Genomic DNA, 23,810 nt, shown 5'->3' with positions numbered 1-23,810 from the left:
ATGTGTTCTTCTTTGTGTTCTGTTCTTTGTTGATTTGGCTGACCACTGGTGGGTAAGCCAATGTTGCCCATTCACACCACTGCCCCTGTGAACCAAAACAAAAGCCCCTGTTGAACCAGGAAGAGGCCCTGGTGTCTGCAGGAAGTTCTCAGGATAAATTCAACAGCTTGTGGGCTAAATTTAGGAGCATATCTCTGCTGGAGCTGGTTTATGGTGGGAAGACAGAGGAAAATCAGGAAATGCAAAAACGGTCAAAGACCTGCTGTGTAATGCTTAATTGGGATGTTAACAACCCCCTTCCTGCAGACATAGGGCCTCTTCCTGGTTATTAATAGACAATACGTATAATGTACATAGCTGGCATTACACAAGTTCAAATGTATCTCTTTATTTAACCTTAGACAAATGCTACTGAAGAATTGCACGGTGACACAAGCATTTGGATCCTCTTTCCTAAATATTGTCCACAGGATTCAAACATACAACATAATGACCACAGTTCTTATGGCTACACTTAAGAATATACCATCTCTGCATCCATAACAAAGAAACGCAAGTATAGTTCAAATCATTCCAAAGTAGCATATCTGTGGATACTGTACATTTGTCATACTGTATCTGTTCCTTTCACAGCAAAACAATGAACTTCAAAATACCAAGGTGTTCCTAATACGCCCGTAAAGTAGTACATCACTCACTGTTTTGGAGACACACAAACAAGCGTGCAGCACTGTAACACTGACATAAATTTTGGCTTTGGCTGCCAAACTTGCTCCCATTCAAATTAAATTTAAAATAATAATTAAATGTTTCTGCTTTCCTCATCATCCCAGAAAAGCTGCGCAGGTTAAAAGATTTATTTTCAAAAATCAGTTTTCAGTTATACAGTATAAGCAACTGGTCACGTTAACCATGTTACTTTACCAGTACCCGCCTCAATAATATTGAATCAAAATATGATCACGCTCACCAAATTTTCTAATCTCCAGATCTCAAATGTCTCCAGACGGCTTGTTGATATTTTCATTGACATGGTTATTATGCAATCACTTTACCAGCGTATTCCGGAAACAAGACTGAACATCAGATGAAGAGGAACATATTTACATCCTTGGGTGCCTGTGTGTTGTGGCGAGACATATTCTACTGTGGTTATGTTGATCGCCATGGTAACCGGCGGGGCTTTGACCTTGGGGAGATAACGCCTGAGGTTGGAAGTGTGGCACATTTTGATCACTATGTGACATATGAATGACAAATAAATAGTAATTGCTGGACGACTTCCCCTCACAGGGGGACATTGGACCCGAATTGAATTTACATACTTGTTCCTAATTGTGCTTGATAGGTAAGTAATAGAAGTGTGTTTTTGTTTAATTCTGTATTACCGGTATTAACCAGTTCAGGCTACTTTATAATGAGCTACTAATGTGAACTTGTGTTTGAAAACAAACTTGTCAGGAGACCATGGATGGATACAGGGGTTGGGATAGACCTGAGGAAGCCACACAAACATGCATGACTGAACAACCATCTTATTGAAAAGTGGTCACAAGATGACTAAAATGGAGCTGGACATTGGACATTGGACATGGAATTGGACATTGAACTGTATCCCTGATTGTCATTCATGAAATCACATCACACAGGCTAACCAATTGCAACACAGCTGTTGCAGGTAAGAGATTTAAGGAATCAGGAAGTTATTAACAAAATGTGTAATAGTTTAACGAATTCAATGGAACAAAATACTTTTTCCAAGATTAAGGAACATAATATCACTAAATAATTGCACCAAAATATTTTCCCAAGAGTGTTTTCCCCAAACAACAGACCATAAATTAAGTATGAACAATGTGCAAAAGCAAGGAAACATCTACAAGTTTAAAATCAAAGTAACCTTTCTCTTTCTTGCACTTAAATAATTAATATTGATTATATAAGCACAAGAAGATTGTAAGAAGAAAAAAAACATTTAAACTCATGGCTACTTTGGTTCCATATTAATTAGAGTTGGGAGTTGGGATAAACTATATTTCACTTGGAGTGTACAGTTACATTGTTCCTTACTCTCCAAACCAACAGAGGTCTGTGGTTTAAATAAAGGTGGGTCTGTGTGATTTACTCTGGCCTATGGTGGTCCAAAGTGCCTAAAATTGGATGAGGTGGTAGTATAAACTGTTCAGAGTTTATTTGGCCTTGGCTAGTCCATGGTGGCCCAAAGTGCCTTGATGTGGCCAAACACAGTCTAGTTTGGGCCGTGTTTTCTCCTTGAGGCTTAGTCCTCGGCCTCCACCCCCTCCAGGTGGTCTGGGATGGGTAGGCCTGTGAGGACAGTCAGACACTTGTTCCACACATTGAAGACGGGACACACAGGCTGGGCGAAGGACACATGGAAGGTGTGGAGGTGCTGGGAGCTCACAGTGTCGTAGAAGGCCACGGAGCCAACGTCATAGTCCAGCAGGACCCCCACACGGCGGAGGTGGGGCGAGGGCTCGATGGCCAGCTCCTTACTGTTGTGACGCACCACCCAGGAGTTGTTGCAGCGGCAGAGGACCCAGGAGGCTGAGTTCTTCCCGATCCACTCGTGCTTGGGGGCAGACTTGTAGGCGATGCCAACTGCATACCTGCAATGAAGGAGGACACTTGATTGACAGCTTATTGAAACTGGTATAACTAAATGGTACAAAAACAGGAAACACTAGCATTATGATCTGTTGAAATACAGCGTGCATGTCATCATTGTAATCAAACAAACAGCAGGTGGTTCAGGACAGACGTTGACGAATTATACATCAATTATTATACGTCTGACAGACTAGTTTGTCTGACTCACCATGTGCTTCCACCAATGAGGGCTTCCCAGTAGTGTCGTCCGCTGTCAATGTAGACGTTGCCGATGACGCCGTAGCTGCTCTGGCTGGTGAAGCGCTCCTGACCGTGGCCCTTCTTCGACATCATCTCGTCACGCTCCACTGTCAGGTTGTCATGGGAGACCTTCAGCTTCCTGTGGGCAGACTTGGGGTCCAGCTTGAAGGGTTGGCCTGGATGAAGGGGAGATATGATATGTTATGAGGGCATTGATAATGGCCAATTTTTTGCCAGCATACATGTGAGGCGCTTTCAGGGAACAGCATTTCATAAAGCCTAGTTTTCTCCTGCTGTAAGGGGACTTACTGTTGGTTTTGAGTGTGCCTGGTTCGCTGCTGCGGCTGCCTGCCTGGTTTATGGCCTTGACAATGAAGATGTATTTGGTGCCACTCTGCAGGCCATGCACAGTGTAGTGGTTCTGCTTGATGTTGGGAACGATCATCCAGCTGTCCAAAGAGTTACACAGGCCTCGGATGGGGAGACAGACAGAGAGTTACACAGGCCTCGGATGGGGAGACAGACAGAGAGTTAAAGCACACTCACACACACACACACAAACACACACATACACGCACACACACACACACATAAGCCCAACAGACTGCACTTGTACACATTATTTGTTTCTCTACTAGAACAAACTTTAAAAACATCTTCCATTAATTAGGTCATTCCAAAGCTCCTGTAGGGTACATTTCCATTTCCATTTCCATTTCCATGACATAAGTGACTTCATTGTCTCATGAACTGTTTACTTTGCCTGCTGCAAAGATGGAATTTCTCTGCCAAGGTCAGTATCATGCTTGGACCAAATATCAAAATTCATCATGGTTTAATTGATCCCACATTTCCCCGAAATAAAGTTTTTTCTTTTTTCAGAATGCATAGGCCGTCTAGCTACGGAGCGGAGGTCTGAATTGCGTAGTCTGTTTGTTTTAGGGAGGGGAGGAAGCAGTTTAATTAGATTCACGTAGCCCAGAGCTAGGTTAGAGGAGGAGTCCAAATTCCACTATCAGTCATTTCCTCAAGATACTGCCTCTATTCCGACCCCAGTGGGGGAGGGGGGTGGAAGCATACTGTGTATCAACACTGAAACTTTTAGATGATGTTCAGCCTTGGTCCAAAGGCCTTTGGTGTTGCAAGGAAGAGATACAGATTTGTTTTGGGGGGTGACTAATAATGAGTTTAATCCAATCCCCTCTGCCTTTATGTTTCTGGTGCTCTTCGTCCCCTCTCTGAGGTAACTGTGGGGGGCGTGAAGAGAGGAGGTTATTCACACCTCACTAGCTGCCCCGCTCCACTGGGCTGGGTCGGCTGTGTGTGACACACTTAGCTTTGCTGTGCCACATTGCGTCCTCAGGCTTCACCCTCTACCAGAGCTGCCATCATGAAGAGTACACAGTGTATTCTCCCTCCCTAAGTCCTAACATGTCACAATATGTTTGTCTCAAAATGTCTGTATCATTTGCACATACTGGGGGCTACTGTGCTTTACATGTGTGTGGTGTGGATGTACAGTATGACGTGGTCTGAGACCGACTATTTCTAGGGAGGCTAGTGCACTTCACTTAAAGCCCTTCCTATTCTCACTTCATAAATGGCAGCCGACATTGTTTGCCACACATCACAAAGAAAGGCCATACATCCGGTTACTAAGGGGATCGCCCTTCAACCTGAATCTTTGGTGGAGGGCGGGGACGAGGGTCGGCCACTCCCCCTCAAACATCAGGCTTTCTGGTACGTTCTTGAGATGTGACACGAAGGCCAGTGGCAACACCTCGGTCCAGAGCTCTCACATGCTAACTGGATGTGAGACGAGGGCGTGGAGAAACTATGGCGTGTTCAAGGGAGGACGGGGAGATGAGAACAAGTGTCACAATGGGTTTACACCAGCCCTCGATGAAAATGCCGATGTTGGTAGACTGTAGAAATGGGGTTCCAAAGATGCCACTGTCACCATTGTTATGTTGGATGAACGTTCATGGATAAATGAGTAATTATGCAACAGGAATAAAAGAGAAACATGCAATAGAAAGGTCAGGTGCACCTGAGCACCTTGCATACGTTGACACGGCAACAGTAACACCACTGCAAGAGAGTTTTGTCATTGTTGCTAAACTGATTTAGTGTTTATACTTAAATAAGGCACAAGAGGCTGCAGTGTGTCATGAATCTACCACAGCAAGGAGTGTTGTCAGGCACGCTGTGAAGCAGAGAAACATCTGCTTTTCACGATACAGTCAATCGTATCCTGTACGCTGATACAGTATGTCATGATAGCAAGCAGAACATTTCTGTCCTGTGCCTCCAACTAGCAGAGCTAAGGGTGTCTAGTGTCAGCATGTCAGTTTGGCTGGCTAGCTAGCTAGCTATACTGTATAGTTCTCCAAACTAAATGTCTGCTAACATTAGGAACAATCAATGGATGTGAAGGATGCCGCTTGTCACAGTTCAGTGATGATGATGATGGTAATCCACCACAGTACTTTGCTGATGTATCAAGCAAAGTAAACATTTAGTTTCTATTTCTGTGGAAGGGGATGATTATTCTCAATGAGTGCAGTGATCATTCAAATGGAACGTTAAGGAGGCATTTTCCGTGGGTATGTTGTGAATCATGGGCTCATTGTGATGCATGTTTGATACCATTCCTCATTCCATTCCAAATCATGCATTACAATGAGCCTGTCCTCTGATTCCTACCTCCACCAGCCTCTACTTTCGTGACTATAACACAGCTGTCAACCAATCAGATTGTGTTATACAAAAGAAAACCCGCTTTATAATTACAGATATTCTTTTCATGAAAATCTCCTCACTGTATTCATTCGCTGTCTATTTTTGTGAAACCCTAAAACCCCATTGGTTCGTTTGAGAAGCAGACAATCGAGATTATCCAGGCCGTGACCTCATCTGATATATCTGTATCTAGCTCAGTGAGGTATGCACACGATGCCGAAGGAGATGTGTGAGCGGGTCCAACCACTGATTCGTGTTATGACTATAATCTGCCATCAGTCTACCCCTACAGGAGGTTCCATCCCCTGTTGACTCTGTGATTGTGATAACTCAGACTGAGATTTGAGCTGTTCACCCTATTAGCCCTGCTGACAGGCTCGGGGAGAATACACGCCTGATTCGTTTTGGATTCTGCAATACTGGATGTCTCCAGCTGTTTGGATTTCACTCACGCTCCAGTAGATTCATTGAGCAATGAACAATAAAGTTATCAGCTGTCTTCTTGTGAAGAGGCAAAGAAATAGAGTTCCATGATTACAAGACAGTGTTCTCCTAGGGTGTGTTTACAGTACGGGTGTGTTGATGTTTCTGGTGTGTGAGGCTATTTTGTCATACACTTAGATACTTACTGATAACGTTAGCCTGCCCTGTGAAGATGGCGTACTGGAGCTCATAGGAAACCACACAGAACTCATCATCGGAGGTCCAGTGGACCGCTATGGTGTCGTACGATGCTGTGCAGAGCTCCTCCCTGATGCCTGGAGGGTTTGGCGCTGGAGATGGGTGATGAAGGGAAAACGATGGGTCAGAAAGGGAAGTGTTATGCTCCGTTGAAACTATTAAATAATAGCGGCTCTGACTGAGGCCTCTGAGGAAGCAACATTATCTTAAAAAAAACAGCTCAGAGAGAGGCTGAAGGCCACAATTAATTGCAATCCTTACATAACTAACAGTCCCTCGTAGCCCAGACTATTTGAGAGGAGATGGTGGATCTATCTATCTCTCTCTCTCTCTGACTCTCTCCCCCCCCTCTCTCTCCCCCCCCCTCTCTCTCTCTCTCTCTCTGACTCTCTCCCCCCCCCCTCTCTCTCTCTCCCCCCCCCCCCTCTCTCTCCCCCCCCCCCCCCCCCCCCTCCCTCTCTCGGTGACTGCACAGTGGAGTATGACTCAGAGTGATTCATTTAGTGAGCTGGCCCTCAAGCTAAGCCCACTGCCATCATAATGATAAAACAACAACCATTTTCACAGACTTTCAAAATGAGTTTTTAAAATACATTCTTTTGACCCAGCTGCAGTATAATTGTATAATGTGAGGACTTCTCGGTTACATACATGTGATGGAAAACCCTGTCTTATATTGCCTTAAATGAAGAGAACCTTATTATTAACCTCTTGCCCTGCTCATAACGGTATAACAGTATAAAATATCATGGCTTTTTTAAACACTCTATTCTAATTGCAAACATGCATCAAGATGGCAGCCTCTCCTCCACACACTTCTACAGCGCAACGTGAACATTTTGTGAGTGCATCATTTCTTAATTATTCTTCTATTATTCTTCAATAAATGATGCTCCTGCTCATAGTATTATTTATTTATTTTTATTATAGGAAAATGATGGTCTTTCAAAATGTTCGCACTGCGGAAGTGTGTGGAGGCCATCTTGATGCATGTTTGGGCCATTGGCTGAACAGTGTTTTAAAGGTGTACATACATATTCTGTATGTATTGGGCCGTAAGAAAAGGTTAAAGTACCACTCTAAAGTGGTCGCCTTGGCTGGTAAAGCTCTACCTGTGAGGTAATCCAGAGTCTCCAGCAGCTTCTTCTCTCTGGTGAAATCCAGGGCAAACGTGTCAAATGTGTCTGTCAGGTTAATCTCCGGGATCAGGACCTGAGAGGAGGTCGTCGCAATGGAGACCCTTACACAAAAACAAGGATCAGGTATTAAATGCGTTTGCTCACTTTGATCATTCTGAATATGTGCTACATGCTGTGTGTGTGGCCTGGCTCACCTCTCTGTGATGCTCTTGGCCGTCTGGAGGAAGCGGGCGTGATCCGTCTCCTTCAGGGTCTGATCAGCCTGGGTGATGAGGGCGGACGACACCTCAATGCACTGCTTACAGTTAGAGATCTGCTGGGCCAGCTTCCGCATCCTGACCACCTGTACGGAGGATAAGACAGGGGAATTGGGGAAAGATGGATAGAAAGGGTGGAAAGGTGATAAACTGAAGTCAATATCACTAATGCAAAATGTGTCTTATGTAGGTTATCTGAGATCATATTCTGATAAAAAGTAGACTGGCTTTTTTTTTTTTTTTTTTTTTTTTATCCTTTTGTCTTTTCTTTTTTTTACTGTTTCTTTCCACTATAGATTCAGAGGGAGTGATTGAGGTCAGGGTGGTCTGTCAAAGAGATTCTAATCATCATTTTCTGACCAACACAACCTGACCTAATCTTTGGATTCATTTGATTTAAATTGTTTTGCATTATTCTTTAATAATTCTCGGAATAGTCGGTCATTCGTACATGTTCTACAGTGTGTCAATACTGACTCTCTGTCATTATGGACCAAGATTCATTCTAATCCTGGAACAAAAAAGTACTTTCAATGGAGATCCTTTATAGAACATGTTTTTGGTCCAGGAGTAGGCTTAACAATTATACATGGTTAGCAAGTCAGTTACTTGGTCAGTCAGTAAAAGTAATTCCTACATGTAGGTCAGTCACGGTCCAATGGTTGAGCTGCTGAGCTTAAAAGTACACTTCTAACCTTCTGACACTTCTGACCTTAAAGGGACAATTGTCTATGTGCTGTAGTCAAAAAGATAAGAGAAAAAAGGAAATGACCCCCTATGACCTTTTCTTTCTGTCTACAGAACATACAAAATCACATGTTGTTTTCACATGAAGAGATTCATTGCACAACTCTATATGCACCATTTTCAAAAATGTACTTTCTTTTCTATAAAATGATTGCTCTCATGACATAAAAAAAAATGTTTATGATACATTTGAAAGGACAGTTGCTTTGTTAAGTTTGTTGCTCACATTCCTGAAATTTTGCAAATATAGCGTTGGAATGAAACTCTTCATATGTCGATACTGGTATGGTGCTGGAGATAATGAATGTAATATTAAAATTGGTGAAGTGTCCCTTTAAGCAAATATTAGTTTTGGGACCAAACTGCAGAATGTACATTTACTGTAACTTTTTTGGAGAGAGATGTCACCATTATGATTACTACTGTAGCAAAAGCAAAATCTGAGCAGTTTCTAACAAACGGTAAATATGTTCTGATCTTTACCCAAGGTTTACTAAGCGTGCAGGTAAGGTAAATTGAGTCATTTACCTGGAATTTTACTTTAATTGGCGCTAACACCTGTCTCCAAAAATAGCGAGTGTCTCCCATTTTGTTTACATTCTACAGTTTGTGACATATGGACGTTCTTAGCGTACAGAACAAACAGATTGTGATAACACACAAGGTAGCTATGCTATCACATGGATGCCTACCTTGCCTTCCTTGATTTTGGTCCCAATGATCTGTCTCCTCTGCTGGATGATGTCTATTAGGAGGTCGCATTCTTCCATCAGCTTCCCCTCCTGCCTGGACGCGTTGACCTGAGAAAGGCAACATTACTACATGTATACTCTATGGAAGGGGTGTCAACATTACTACATGTACACTCTTTGGAAGGGTGTCAAACTCGTTTTGTGTCCGGAAAAAAAGAATACATTTGTTAGTAAAACTAAACGAATGTCCACTGCTGTGCATTGCACTGTGTGCCTCATATTATTGCAATACTTGATATAACAGTAGCCTATACTCAGCCTATACCCAGCCTACACTCAGCCTATACTCAGCCTACACCCAGCCTACACTCAGCCTACACTCAGCCTATACTCAGCCTACAGTCACACTCAGCCTATACTCAGCCTACACTCAGCCTATATTCAGCCTATACTCAGCCTATACCCAGCCTACACTCAGCCTACACTCAGCCTATACTCAGCCTACACTCAGCCTACACTCAGCCTATACTCAGCCTACACTCAGCCTACACTCAGCCTATACTCAGCCTACAGTCACACTCAGCCTATACTCAGCCTATACTCAGCCTACACTCAGCCTACACTCAGCCTACACTCAGCCTATACTCAGCCTACAGTCACACTCAGCCTATACTCAGCCTACACTCAGCCTATACTCAGCCTATACCCAGCCTATACTCAGCCTATACTCAGCCTATACCCAGCCTACACTCAGCCTATACTCAGCCTACACTCAGCCTACACTCAGCCTATACTCAGCCTATACTCAGCCTATACCCAGCCTATACTCAGCCTATACTCAGCCTACACCCAGCCTATACCCAGCCTATACTCAGCCTACACCCAGCCTATACTCAGCCTACACCCAGCCTATACTCAGCCTATACTCAGCCTATACTCAGCCTATACCCAGGCTATACTCAGCCTATACTCAGCCTACACCCAGCCTATACTCAGCCTATACTCAGCCTATACCCAGGCTATACCCAGGCTATACTCAGCCTATACTCAGCCTACACCCAGCCTATACTCAGCCTATACTCAGCCTATACCCAGGCTATACCCAGGCTATACCCAGCCTACACTCAGCCTACACTCAGCCTACACTCAGCCTACACTCAGCCTATACTTAATGCCTAACCACAGAGCTCTCTATCTGTGTAGACTGACTCCACTTAAAGAACTTACATTCAAATGTTTGATACTATTTACACTTTTTGAGCTTGCTTGAAACAATCTTTTTCGTACCGTTTATACCTTTTGAGCTGTCCTCGGATTTGCCTGCGATTCTATTCACTACTATGGCCAACAGCTCTGAATGGGGACGTTTCAAAATGTATCCACTTTGTCATATTTTAAGTTTGACACTTCAAATCAACTTTAAAATGTGTATTTGTATTTGTATGTGTACGTCCATTACAAGCAATAATAAGAAACTATAGACAGATATATACTGTATATTTTTGTATTGTTCATATTCCATGTACCTTATGAAGTACAATAAATAGCTGTAAGTAGGAGTCTAACTTTGTTTTCACGCACCTGCGGGCCTGATTGGACACCTGACGAGGCCCTGCGTTATGGATTTTTTTCCCAATAACAGATTACTCAATGATTGAGTACTCAGTTCTGTCTAGCATTCGCATCACTTTGCAGATGCTCTTTAAACTTTGAAAAAGCTCTCTTCATCACACTCACGTCCACTTTCCTCGTGACACTTTTCACCACCTGCACATATTTCTGCTGAAGCGAGGTGAAATATGGTTAAATATGGTGAAATATGGTTAAATATGGTTAGGGGAGTCGTGAAAGAGAGGATTATTTGGAGCGTTGCTGGACCAACGAGGTGTGTTATGACCACTTTCATTTTTATGATATGAAAGGGACTCATTCAAAAGCTGACAGATCTGTCTGTTCACCAACACTAATGAACTCCCTGGACCTGTGAGTGTGTTTCTAAACGGTTAGTGGATTATGGTTGATTATGGTTTTCTGTTTCCCATCTGCTTGGAAGATTTGTGGATTTCAGTTGTAATGAGCCGTCTAGAGTTGTGTTTCTCATGGACCCAACATAAAATGGATGTTACTTGAATTCTCAACTTGCAAAGAGGACATACATACTAACCCCTCTCTCTCTCTCTCTCCCTCCATCTGTCTGTCTCTCTCTCTCTCTTTCTATCTCTCTCACACACACACACACACACACACACACACACACACACACACACACAGCAGCCAGAGGATCATGTGACAAACATGACAGATCAGACTTTGGCAAGTGACTCATTTAACCCTGAGGAGATCCAGCATGCCCAGACTTCCCAGAAGATGTAAACAGAATGGGGTAGATTTGCTTTGCATTGCTCTAAAATATTTAAAAACCTCTCCAAAATGCACACGTTTCCTGTGTACTCTGTTTAAGTGCTGTGTGTTTCCTCTGTGCCCTGTGAAGACTCGTCCTCCCCCTCTAACAGGAGTCCCTGGGGTTGATTTGGTGAGTTAAAGTTTACATGCATCAAATTAAAACCAACAGATTTAATTAAGCAATTTCATGAGTTGCACAATAATTGTCACCTCATTCCACAATCTACAATTAATCATGCAGATGTCTTTTGCAAAGGATTCACTGAGCACAATCTACACGTACACGCAAACGCGCACATGCACACGCGCGCACACACACACATATAGTTGGGTTGGTTAAAGGGGTGGAGTGTGTTAAAAAAAACATGTACACATCCTGTGACCTAAATGCACCATGAAAAGGATGTCTCTTTTTTATTTATTTCCTAGTGCATTATTCAAAATAAGTGTATTTTGAAAAGGCAAGATTTATGGTCTCTAAAAAGGCCAAAGTGATTTTTTGGCCTGGGTATGAAATGAGGCCTGAGGACCTGAGGCCTGTTCCTCATCCCCCCCACCCACCCCCCTCGGTATACTGGTCACAGTGGCCATGCAGGGATCATAAAATCACGCGTGGAGTGGGTAAGTATCCCAAGGGCAGGACAAAATGAATATTCTATGAATATCTATATCTTTTTCTCTGTGTTTGGCATTCTTGTCTTAGGCAGAATGACTAGCCTACCCTTTGACCTTGAGGGTTCTATTTTTGAATCATCACAGAGGACAAGTTACTACAGACAGACAGGCGTAGTCCAGAGCTGACTCCATTAAATCAGCCACACACACTTTTTAAAAATTGGATGTGACCGTTACTGTTCACCAGTGACAAGCATAAGCCCAAATCCATGTTTCTACTGTATGTAAAGGTAATATCTCTATAGTATTTTGCATTTGTATTGTACAATAGTATAATTTATTAATGTATGGTTGCACCTTTATTTCCATCAGAAGAAGGGAATATACAAAAGGCCAGACTGTCTGATGGAATGACCAAACTCAAGTTGAGACAGGAACATCTGTTGCTACTGAAATTAATTTTTGAGTGACAGATCATCATCAAGATGACAACATTAGCTTAGCATGTAAAAAAAAACCAATAACATGAAATACTTCATATACCCACTTCCTGTAAGCTAACATTTTCATAAAGATTTTAAAAAGCATACATAATCAACACACAAATCCTAAAGAGTTTTACCCGAGGTGAACAGTACTGGTCCTGCATACAGTAAGCAACATGACTGCAGGACCCCTGGACGTGCAACACCTATGGATCTGACTCAGTGACACAGGATGAGACTCACCTCCACATGTTGGCATGTCTGGATCAACTTCCCCATCAGAGATTCCAGCTCATTGTTCCTCTTTATCAAATTACAGAGGTTGGAATCCAGTGCTTGCTGCAAAAAAAAACAGAGGAAAAATACCATTTGAGAATTTAAGATATGAAGGAGAGCAACAGCATCACCACAGGAAAGTTGGTTATGAGGCACATCGAAGCTGAAAAGCGACCTACCATACTTCAGGAGAAAATAAACCAAAATGCAAGCCGATAAAAAGATCACAGAGACCCTACATTGCTATTTCAGAGAGAGCAAATGAATAAAGACCAAACAGAGATGCCTCCTCCTCCTTTTCTGCTCTCATCCCCCAGTTGTCACATTCGCTTTTGGGTATTTGTCCACTAACCTCCGGGCACTGCCCCTCTTCCCGATACCGCCTCATCCCGACCACCGGAGTCTCCGAGCGGGGAGACTGAGAGACGCGACAGGGAGAGCCACTCCGGGAAACTAACTCATGCATAAACCCGGCCGACCGGCAAATTAAGCGTCAAAAGCTCCTCTGACAGCACATCTACCTATCAACGGAGTGTCTTTACGTAAGCGCTCGGCCCGTTCTTTTTTTCCCCTTTCTGCCTGGAAACAAGCTGTCTTCTTTATTTCACATTCCATCATATTATTGCCCAACCAACCAAAGTAAGCCACAATGTGATGTTCGGCAGGGATTAAATGGAGTTGCCCCGTGGGTAAACAGACGAATGAGGGGAGTATGGGTGGGGGGCTTACCCAGGGTGGGGGTGGGGGCCTTAATGGATGGCCTTAATACGACGATGACGGACAAACAACGTTGCGGTCCATGCAGAATGGCATCATCAAGGGCTCTAAAAATAACCTACCCCATGGAGGAAGACCACAGTAACACAAGGAGTCCAAGAGGAGGATGCTTAGCCACTTTATCAATAATAAATGTAGGAGGTCAACATTTTACTCTAACACATGGGTCTGTTCAATCGGCTTTTTGGTAGTACCCCTGGAAACTGTTACTCTGGCCTTGGGAGGATTTATTCAAATGCCCCTGTGCACATTCGTATTAGGGTCAGGGGAAATAACTCCTGATCTCATAGATTTGTAGCCCACTGTCTGGACTCATTTACTGGCCTGTGGTTCAGAGGATTCGCCTTTATTGGGTTCTAACTTCAAACTTTGTGTTCACAGTAAAGTAAGCTCTGGGTTAAGGACAATATTTAAAAGGGAGTCTCTCATTCCCCTCTTAAGAGAATTGTTAACATGGAAATTAATTTCTTTGTTGTCTCCTGGAGCTTTCAAAAAAATGCATTATGTATGAAGAAGTTGATGTAGCAAAAGCATGTTGTGAGAGGCGATGTTGATGCAGTAAATGAAGGCCACTGAGAGGTAAATCATGTAAGTAGCAGCAGAGAGATGTATTTCTGTAATTCCCATAGCCATGATACAAAAGGAATGATCATATTCATCACATCACAAGACATAATTATCATAGCCGTGATACAAAAGGAATGATCATATTCATCACATCACAAGGCATAATTACTGTATCATAGCCATAGCTACCTTAGCCTGATACCTTCCCCTAACAACTAACCCTAACCCTAACCACCTGAAGCTATTCCTAACCCTTACCCTAACCACACCAAGTTAATGCCCAACCCTAACCCGAACCACACAAAGTGAATGCCTATAACTGCCTAACCACCACGTAAGTTGTTGCTAACACTTTTGTTTTTTTTGCATTGCCTAGACATATTAAAAAGACATTTTGAGCCTGGCAAAAGAGTCCACAAAATGGATGAACTAATACATTATTAACATTAATTCAATTTTGACATCAGTTTGCAAGTCATCTTGTGTGACTTGTGGTATGCAGCATGTGTGACAGTTAACTGATTATTGGCAGCATGGAGTATTGTTCAAAAATAAATTGTGACACACTTCTGGCATTTGTATCCACGGACAAAACTCTACTGAATTTAGTCTCAAATATTGCTATAGTCTGCTTCATGTTGATTTAATTATTTAGAGCATGCCGACTTGCTGGCCTACCCCATTACTAAGCAGTCATGCTATATTAAAAAATCATTTGTAGATAACTAAATTAACCCAAATCTAGGATTGCTGACTTCAAGTACCTACACAGACTGCTTTCTATACACTATGAGGTTACTAAATATTGCTAAATATGTCATTTGAACAATATTAATATTTGACCCCTTTAAAATCATCAACAAGCATCTCAATAAACCGTTAATCAATCAAGCGTACATAAATCTGAATACTATTTCACCCCTTTATTCATATGAACAAATAGTAATATCAGTTGTTTATAAGTGTCTTTATTAATAGTGTACTAAACATACTGTATATTAGAATGAGTTATGCCTTGTAAATGGATTAGTAAATGTTTTTTACATGTTAACTACCTCATTAATATAATATATGCTAATTAGTCTCTCAACAACAGACTCAGACTCCACACACGCAGCACCAACAGATATCACAAGCAAGCACATCCTGTTTTGAAATAATAAAAAAAAACATCAAACAAGCTTGTTGACTGTTACACCTCCATCTCTAACTTCTGACTAACCAAACTTCCGTAAACAATCTAGGACGAAAATAAAAACAACAACATGGGGGTGGGGGGGGGAGCTTCCTCTGGTGCAGTAGAATTTTGTTTCAAATTGCATCCAATCACATTGGGTGCTGTTTGACGGTCTCCACCTCAACATGCAATTGAAGGTGTTGTGTCAGAGATACATCGCCTGTGAATAGAGGCTACATGCTAATTAATGTATATTCATTGTAAAGTGTTCACCTATATAAGGGTAATACCTGAATAAATCCCTGGAGATTCAGTTGTGGGAGGAGATCTATATGGTGACATCTTCTAAACACAGCTCTATAAATAAGTGGGCTGTTCCTGTGTGGTCAGATGGTATTGAAGGCGCATGCAGGGAGTTCTACAGGGGGAATCAATTCTGACATCTTTCATCAGACATACGCTTCTACTCTGAGGAAAGCCACCACCGCTCACTAAGCTCTCAAGGGTTTCTGGACACTTGACCTTCTATTTATCTAACGCTGTCTCTGAAAACATCAATAGGAACCATGCACACAATCAAGGGTGTAGGGATTATTGATGGAGGAACACAATAAACTAAACTTCAATATACTGTAGTTGTCTGAGGATATCTCAATATACTGATTTGAAGAGCTTCATGGCAATCTAGAATTAATATTGTGGACTCCTAAATTATACATTCATTGTAGATTAGTGAGTTTTAATTATGTATTGCATTACATATACTTCTCTGGATGTCCCTTTCTCCACAGCGGATTGCCTTTAAATTAACACAGGAGCATCAGGATCACATTTTAGCCATAATGTCCTCTCTGAACTCCCAAAGTGACCATCCTTCAGGTGCATACATCATACTGTAGACCTACCCTCTTCAATCTTCACTGATTAAAGGGGATGAGAACCATGAATGGTGCATCATGACAGTTTACACAAGGTCAGAGCTAAAAATATGTCTAGTGCTTGACGTCATAATTACAACATATGTAAGAGATAGAAATAGAGACACTTATCTGACAGTGTGTAAGAGTGAGCGTTTTTTTGTGATACAATATGTACTGGCTGCCTTTACATTCTTTGTATACCTTTGTATTTATGTACCTCTATTTCTTTTTCCTCCACCCTTCTTGTCTGTTACCTCTCTACGTCTCAGTATCCTCCCAATGCTAATTGCCATTGTTGTGTGTTCTACCTTCCTTCCATCCTGTTTAACTCTCCCCAGCTGCTTCTGTCAGATATAAACACTGTGATTGTGTTTATGGAGAGAGGCAAGCAGCTTCAACCTATGTTCTGTAGAAGCAGTGGACCTGACTCAAACAGCCCAGAGACAGAGGGGGAGAGAGAGAGGGTAAGAGTGAGAGAGAGAGAGAGAGTGAGAGAGAGGGGGGGGGGGGGGAGGAGGAGGTACTGCTGTATGTCTGCCAATGTACTCCAGGCTTTGAGGTCCACCATGGGAATATCCCCAAAATGAATATCCTCAATATGGTCTCTTTACAGTATCAACCAATATTGGTTCTAAAACTAGTACGATTAATATGCAAATGCTGGGCTTCATTCTGCATACAGTCCAAGTCCTTTAGTGTCACCTTGTTTACAGTACATTCACTGTGTGTGTCTGCTGTCCTAGCCTTGACCTGAGAGAACGCATTGCTCCTCGGCAAAATGTCACGACCACTCCACCACCACTGAATGACTGAGGGGACTGATCTGAGCTTGTGTGACTGGGCTGGCCAACTTAGGTGAAGAATTGCCCAGCCAGTAGCTGTGGCATTGGGAAGGAAGACAGGAGACAGTCGAAGGTCTTTGCACGTTTTCTTCTTATTCTGAGAGGTTAAATCAGAGCTTCCTTCCTAACGCAGACCTGTGGACCTCCTAGGCTATTTTCTACCATTTCCCCTCCCTGTCTGTTAACTCAGAAAGGGTAATTATATCCCCAAAGGGAAGGGTGTACCCACCATGGCCCAGCATCTTATCAGATGTAATACTGTTTTAACTGAAAAGATAAATCATTTGATATTTATTTTCCTGAGCATATTTGGTATGCTTATTAGAGATTAGAGTGTTCACATCTCTACATTTTTAATGCTCTTTAATGTTTTTTTCCTGAGTAAGGTTTCAAAGTGAAATCTGTTCCATATGAATTGTACACGGTGTGGTGCAAAGAGAGTTTTTAGGACTAATTAAAGTGTCAGCAGCTTCACCCACACACTTCTTTCAATCTTTCAGAAGGTGAAGTGGAGAGGCTGGCTTGAGAGAAAGACAAGACCCTTCATTCCAGGTGTGTCAAGGAGACTGATTAATAACTACTCTAAGCTAAACCTGACATACTGCAGTGCTTTATTCCAATGAGATAATCAAGGGGATAGAAATTATATTATTTCTTCCCTATAAGTCACTCTGATTTCGTCTTTGTTTTATCTGAACCATCAACATTTCTTTAAATACTAATGTAGGTATTCTACATAACAAATAAAACAATCTACCTCACTGCAATTATACCTGCTTCTACTCCCTAAAGCAAGAAAGCTACTGTACAGTGAACACAATGCACACATTTTTACTCTCACCGCAACAGGAACAAGCTTTGATTTGTCCTATGTCCTATGGATTTGTTAATTTGTTACTAGATTTGTCCTATGTCCTATGGCTATAAAACCTTTATTTTGAAGGCAGTCCTTCTGGGTAGTAAAATATAGAAACTGGAATCGAATCATTATCATTAGGCTTTAATTAACAACAAAATAGACTATTTCTGGCCATAGCCCAGCTATGGATTTGGAGTGGAATTGAATTGTGGAGAATAATGCGCCAAGTTTGCCACATGAAACTTCTGTGGGGATTAGTTGTCCTTGAGGGGGATCTTCAAAGCAGTGCAGTGTTGTGTCCTCTCTATCATTGCAATTAACCATAGGATCAATTAACCATAGGATCAATTAACCATAGGATCGTATCGATTTCAATTAAACTATCTAAACCACAGGCACAGAAAGATGTACATGCTTGCAAAATAATGTTTCATCCATAGATTGATATCAGTCAATCAATCAATCAATCAATCAATCAATCAATCAATCAATCAAGCATTCATTCATGACCACTGTCCATGGTGTTTGTACTGTATTGCGTTGTAAAATCAGTGGCCAAGGTAAGCCTTCAGCTGCAATAAAGATGCAATTTCAAACCCTGCCACTAGTGTTGCTGGACTTAATGCAGCCTTTCCAGCGCACAGGGAAGATGGAAATTGCCCAAAACCGCGGGCCCTCCTTGTACAATCCACCCCTGCCACACCCCTGTTAGGGCTTTGGTGTGGGAGAGATGGGGTAATACTAGGCCAACTCCCAGTGGTGCTTCTCTAACACATTCCCAACTACCACGCTCAATTACACAAACACCTACCCAGCAAGCAATTAGCACTGCTTAACCTGCACCTCCTGGAAGGAGCCGTCCTCAACATCACTAATGAGACTGCATTTTCACACTGCGTGCACAGGAGCGATGGGGTAAGACCCTCGCTGCAGTCTGGGAGGTGCATGATTAGAGTGCTCAGTTAAGATATTCATAATGCATATGAACAGATCTCAAACAAAAGAACTGAAACTGCATTTTGTTATGTCAATATACCACTGGAACAAATTGAGTTACACAAAGCCTGCATTAAAATCTATCACCACAACATAACACCATAACATCACTAACATCTAACATCAAGTAAGCAAATTAGTTTATCATATTTTCGCTTATTTTTGCTTCTGATGGATACCATAAACGGCGCTGCCAATACTGCTTTCAATCCACCAGCAGTTCAGAGCTTCCAGGTGCGTCGTCAGATCCTGAAAACCCATCACTTACCTTGAGTTTCTCATAGCGGTCGCTCAAGGCCGACACCTGGTGGTCTCGGTGTCGCCCAACCAGCTTGCAGAGCGAGCAGATGAGCTGGTCGTCGGTGACGCAGTACATGTTCACCTTCTCCTCCTCGTGCTCCAGGCACTGCAGCCCACGCAGGTGGCTGTCCGGCATGGGCTCGATCAGGCGGTGGCCTGTGAAGGGCTTCTTGTTGGGGTGCGTGGTGCGCAGGCACTCGTCACAGTACGACACCTCGCAGGTCACGCACGTCTTCACGGCGTCCTGAGGTGGGTCCTGCTCGCAGAACTGGCACTGCACGGGCTCGGGCGGGGTCCCAGGGCTGCTCATGGCGGTGGGGACCAAGGCGAGACACCCCTCCTCGCTGGGGGAGTTGGGCCCGCTGTTGGGTTGCAGGGGACCGGAGGACGAGGCCCTTTGGACGCGGTCGATGATGTTCTGCAGGGTGACGTTGCGTTTCAGTCCTTCTAGGCCGCGCTGCGGACTGAGAGAGATGACATAGCGGCAGGTTGGACACTGGAAGGCTCCGATGGACTGGACAGGCTCGTTGGAGGCGCAGTGGGAGACCAGGATACGATGGGCGCAGCCAAAACACAAGCTGTGGGCACAGGGCAGGAGCAGCGGGTCCTCAAAGAGCTCGAGGCAGATTGGGCAAGTCAGCTCTGACTCCAGCGTGTCCATCCTCTCAGGCAGAACCAAGTGGTTGCGGTGTCAGCAAAATCCAGGGAAGCTGCTCAGCTATCTGCAGGAGAAACACAGGGATCTGGGATAAATGAAGTGAAACAACTGCTTACTCTTGAGAGAGGGTTTTGAACTGACCACATCATAAAAAACTAGCAGGTGAATAGATAATAGACATAAAATAATGTAAACTGGTTAATTAAACTGTCATCGGATTAAGTTCTTCAATGAAATTAGTCATTGATAACAATGATTAGTTCCTGAAAATGTGAGAACAGAGAAATAACTTTCTAGCATGTAACTCATCAGTTAGTCCTGTTCCCAGTACTCCTTTATCTTAGAGAAATATCGCCTCCGTCATTGTGAGGTATAAAATCGAAAGAGCGCATATATATATATATGTTTGCATTAGCACACAGTTTCTTTATGCTTCACATTCTAAACAATTGTTTTGCCGAATGCATGAATCAAACATGCATGCTTACTAGAAACGTCAACCCCAAGTTACCAGTTCTCATAAAATGTGTGTCATATTGATTTAGAGTCAAATAATTGGATTTCAGGTGAGTCAGCTCTTCCCTGATTGGTATCATATGCAAATGATCACTCATCAGAACAGAATTATCCACCTTTCTTCCCCTGCCCTCCACTCAGTCTAGACAAGGCCAGCGAAACACTGATGCCTTTGTCTAGAAGCACCAATACTTCTGCCGCTCCAATGCCATAACCTATACCCGCTTCACTCCAGGGGGGCAAAACACAAAAGACCAAATGATGGTCAATAAAATGATTAGGTAGTGAGTGAGTCTATTGCACAGTGGATGCAGCACTCACTTCAACAAACATACTGAATGTTATTGTCTAGCACTTTTCACAAAAGCTCTTGGATAGAGCCTATGCTGTTGAATTAAACAGTTTTGTAATTATTATGGATTGTATTTTCATTCCTGCATACATTGTAAGTTCTCTTTATCAAGCAAAGTGATACAGTCACGCATGGTGTCTAAACCTCTTCCCTTCGTCTTGGGTTTTACCAAGATCAAACTCTAAACATTTCTAGATAACAATGCCTGTTGTCCATATGTGATTCAGCCCTACTTCAGTGAAGTTGTTTTACTCAGAATGTCCCTCTATGAAATATTTTCAGCAGATGTCACTGTTTACTGTAATCTAGTGTCCAACCAGTACATCTCATTGACCTACTTCCCAATGGGTTAGATGCACATGCCACTCCTCTACCCTCTGGAAGAGTGACACAGACAATTATCCTATCTTATATGTAACTATCTCTGCATTTCTCTCATCAAGGATATTTTGGTTCACAGAAAGTCAACTGCAGCACAACAGAACATTTAGGCAGAACCTTCAGAAGTCTCAATGACAGGAGACATTAACATATATAACAGTACACATACTGTACATCATAGGATCAATCATAAGCTCTTAAAATGTACATCATACTGTACTTGTAAATTAATCTGATATGAAACAGTAAATTAAAGCATATCCATACACCATAATAACAACTCTGCAATTACAATGACAACTGAATGTGTTCCCTGAGTTATGTGTGTTATTTTCTACGTGAGCAATTACAGTGTGAGATTATGTGTGTGTCTACAACCTTAGAGAGTCACGCCAGATAACTAACACATACAAAATGATTCCTCTGCTAAATGTCCTGTGCAAAGAAAAGTCGACTATAACCACTGAGCTCTGACAGAAGGTCCTTCTCTAGCCCGTGGTCGCCTGTACCCACCGATGGATTTCGCTCCGGTGCACTCTTCACAGACATCTCTGCTGAGGAGGATGCCAACGACCCAAACCACGAACACAGAGGCAAAGACTTAGAGGACAGAGTCCTCAGGATGTAAAAGCAGCCGTTCGGAACACTGGACCCCAGCCGGCATCGCTCTGCCTCTCTCCGCCACACACTCTCAACTGGAGAGCCGTCTAGAAGCACTGCCTGACCGGCATTTCACAGGAGGTGCGAAGCACAACAGGAAAAAGCTGCCCTGACAATTCCAGGAAAGTTAGCGAGCTCCACCAGAGTGTCAGCTCTGTAGAGGACCCCGGGCAATGGAGGGGGGGGTGGAGACAAGCCCACTTCACACACACACACACACACTCACTCACACTCGGGCGGCACAAAGTGTGACGCGTCTGAACACACACTGCTGGTGACACCACGCTCAGAGGGACCTCACAGTGGAGGTGAGGGAGGGAGGGAGGGAGGGAGGGAGGAGAGGAAAGGGGAGAGGGGGGTGGGGTGGGTGGAAGGAGGTGAATGACAGGGTATTGTACCCCATAGAAATGTCCTTCTCTCTCTCTCTCTCTCTCTCCCCCTCCCATGCACATACACACACACACACACAGACACACACACAGACACACACAGACATACACAGCACTCTGAGCTTTTACTGTTGTTTTTGAGGACAATAACTAATTGAATGATCACCCTTTATACTGTGGTACTATCAGCCTATCTTTAGATTGAACAACATCATCCCTTCACGTTGCTTGTGATGCAGCTCTATCACTGTACGTCAGACATTCAACAGACATACTGTAGACGGAGAAAAGATACAACAAAATCAATTCAATATTAATATCAGCTGTAATACATATTATTTCATTGTAAATACACAACATACAAATAATTTATTGTAGTTTGTTAAAGGGGAAGCGTGTAGTTTTGTGTTTTGCTGCCCTCTTTGGCCACACTGAAAAATGTAAAACATACATAAGCTATGTTTTCTAATAGTGCAAATGTGTGCATATCTTTGTAAACAAACTAAATGTAAAATAGGTACGTAAAGGCTCTACCTCAACACCAGATTTTAGAGAGCGCTTTGTTTGGACCAAAACAGCACTCTCGATAAGAAAGTTCTTTATCATGTGATGTTAGTCCTTTTGTAATAAACCGATTGCTACCGGTTTATCATGGCCATTTAGCACTATTTTAAAGCGCAAATCTACATACTGGTACAGTTTATAGGCATGATGTGCCCTATTAATGAGCCCTATTAATTATTATTGCTTTTACTCTCTTCCCTCTTGACTTTCTACCCAGATATACTACCTCTTAGACCTTTCAAATGTCTTACACAGGTTGCAATGACTGAACTGACTCTGAACTGCTCTCTGGTCAATAAAAGCACAATACAGGTGGGTTTCTTTGCTGACATGCCCAGTGGAGCAAGAACCTGACAGGTTAAATCGCATTGGTTGTGTGGATGGCAAACCTTTGGCCTCAAAGTTTTTGTAGTCTGCTTGTCATTCCTTATGGGAATGGTCTCTCAATCTGAGGGCGTGAATGTCTGATGCTTGGACAGGATTCGGCAAACAGGCAGTTTACATCATGTCATTATGATGTTCTGGAGATCACTCAACAGTGAATGGTGGTTGTCACATTGACCGAGGGTAAAATAAGATGAAATATCAACCACTGCCCACTGCTGTGCCCACTCCTTCACTCCAAGTTAAAACTTAATCTTTCAAGATAATGATTATATGAAAAATGTATAAAACAGGAACTATATTTACTTTAACTTGAAACAAGTCCCGTGGCCTTTACCATCAAATTGACAAAGGAGAAACACTTAATTAGCCTTTTTTAATCCAGACTCTCTATCAGCTAACATTTGGTGTTCTAACTCTACTATCCTCTTCTCTGGGTATCACAGCTTTGGTGGTACTGGATAAATCTTTAATCAAACACAGTCAGTAGAGGTTGTGTTTTTTTTTCACTTTTGTGGTTTGATCTCTTAAATGTTTAATCAGACCTCTTTCTCTCCATTTTC

The 23,810-nt window shown here is 42.7% G+C and overlaps 1 protein-coding gene across 1 annotated transcript; it reads right to left on the bottom strand.

Annotated features, from left to right (window-relative positions):
- Nucleotides 1-412: 412 nt before the first annotated feature.
- Nucleotides 413-21,840, bottom strand: LOC310812003 (E3 ubiquitin-protein ligase Midline-1-like). Its single transcript, XM_083680388.1, has 10 exons — nt 21,764-21,840; nt 19,312-20,065; nt 12,873-12,968; nt 9,127-9,234; nt 7,625-7,773; nt 7,404-7,531; nt 6,240-6,383; nt 3,178-3,339; nt 2,837-3,044; nt 413-2,627 (listed from the first exon to the last, which is right to left on the bottom strand). Exons 2-10 carry the CDS (start codon nt 20,002-20,004, stop codon nt 2,279-2,281), a joined length of 2,037 nt encoding a protein of 678 aa, XP_083536514.1. The 5' UTR covers nt 20,005-20,065; nt 21,764-21,840; the 3' UTR covers nt 413-2,278.
- Nucleotides 21,841-23,810: the final 1,970 nt, after the last annotated feature.

Source organism: Argentina silus, assembly GCF_951799395.1.
Source record: "Argentina silus genome assembly, chromosome: 11".
Taxonomy (NCBI): Eukaryota; Metazoa; Chordata; class Actinopteri; order Argentiniformes; family Argentinidae; genus Argentina; species Argentina silus.
This window is presented reverse-complemented; position numbering and strand designations above follow the sequence as displayed.

Excerpts from the sequence above, each read along its gene's own strand:
- LOC310812003 (XM_083680388.1), bottom strand. The coding sequence starts at position 20,004 with ATGGACACGCTGGAGTCAGAGCTGACTTGCCCAATCTGCCTCGAGCTC. Across the intron at positions 7,532-7,624 it reads GCCAAGAGCATCACAGAGAG|GGTCTCCATTGCGACGACCT; the intron begins GTGAGCCAGGCC and ends TTTTTGTGTAAG. Across the intron at positions 2,628-2,836 it reads CTCATTGGTGGAAGCACATG|GTATGCAGTTGGCATCGCCT; the intron begins GTGAGTCAGACA and ends CCTTCATTGCAG.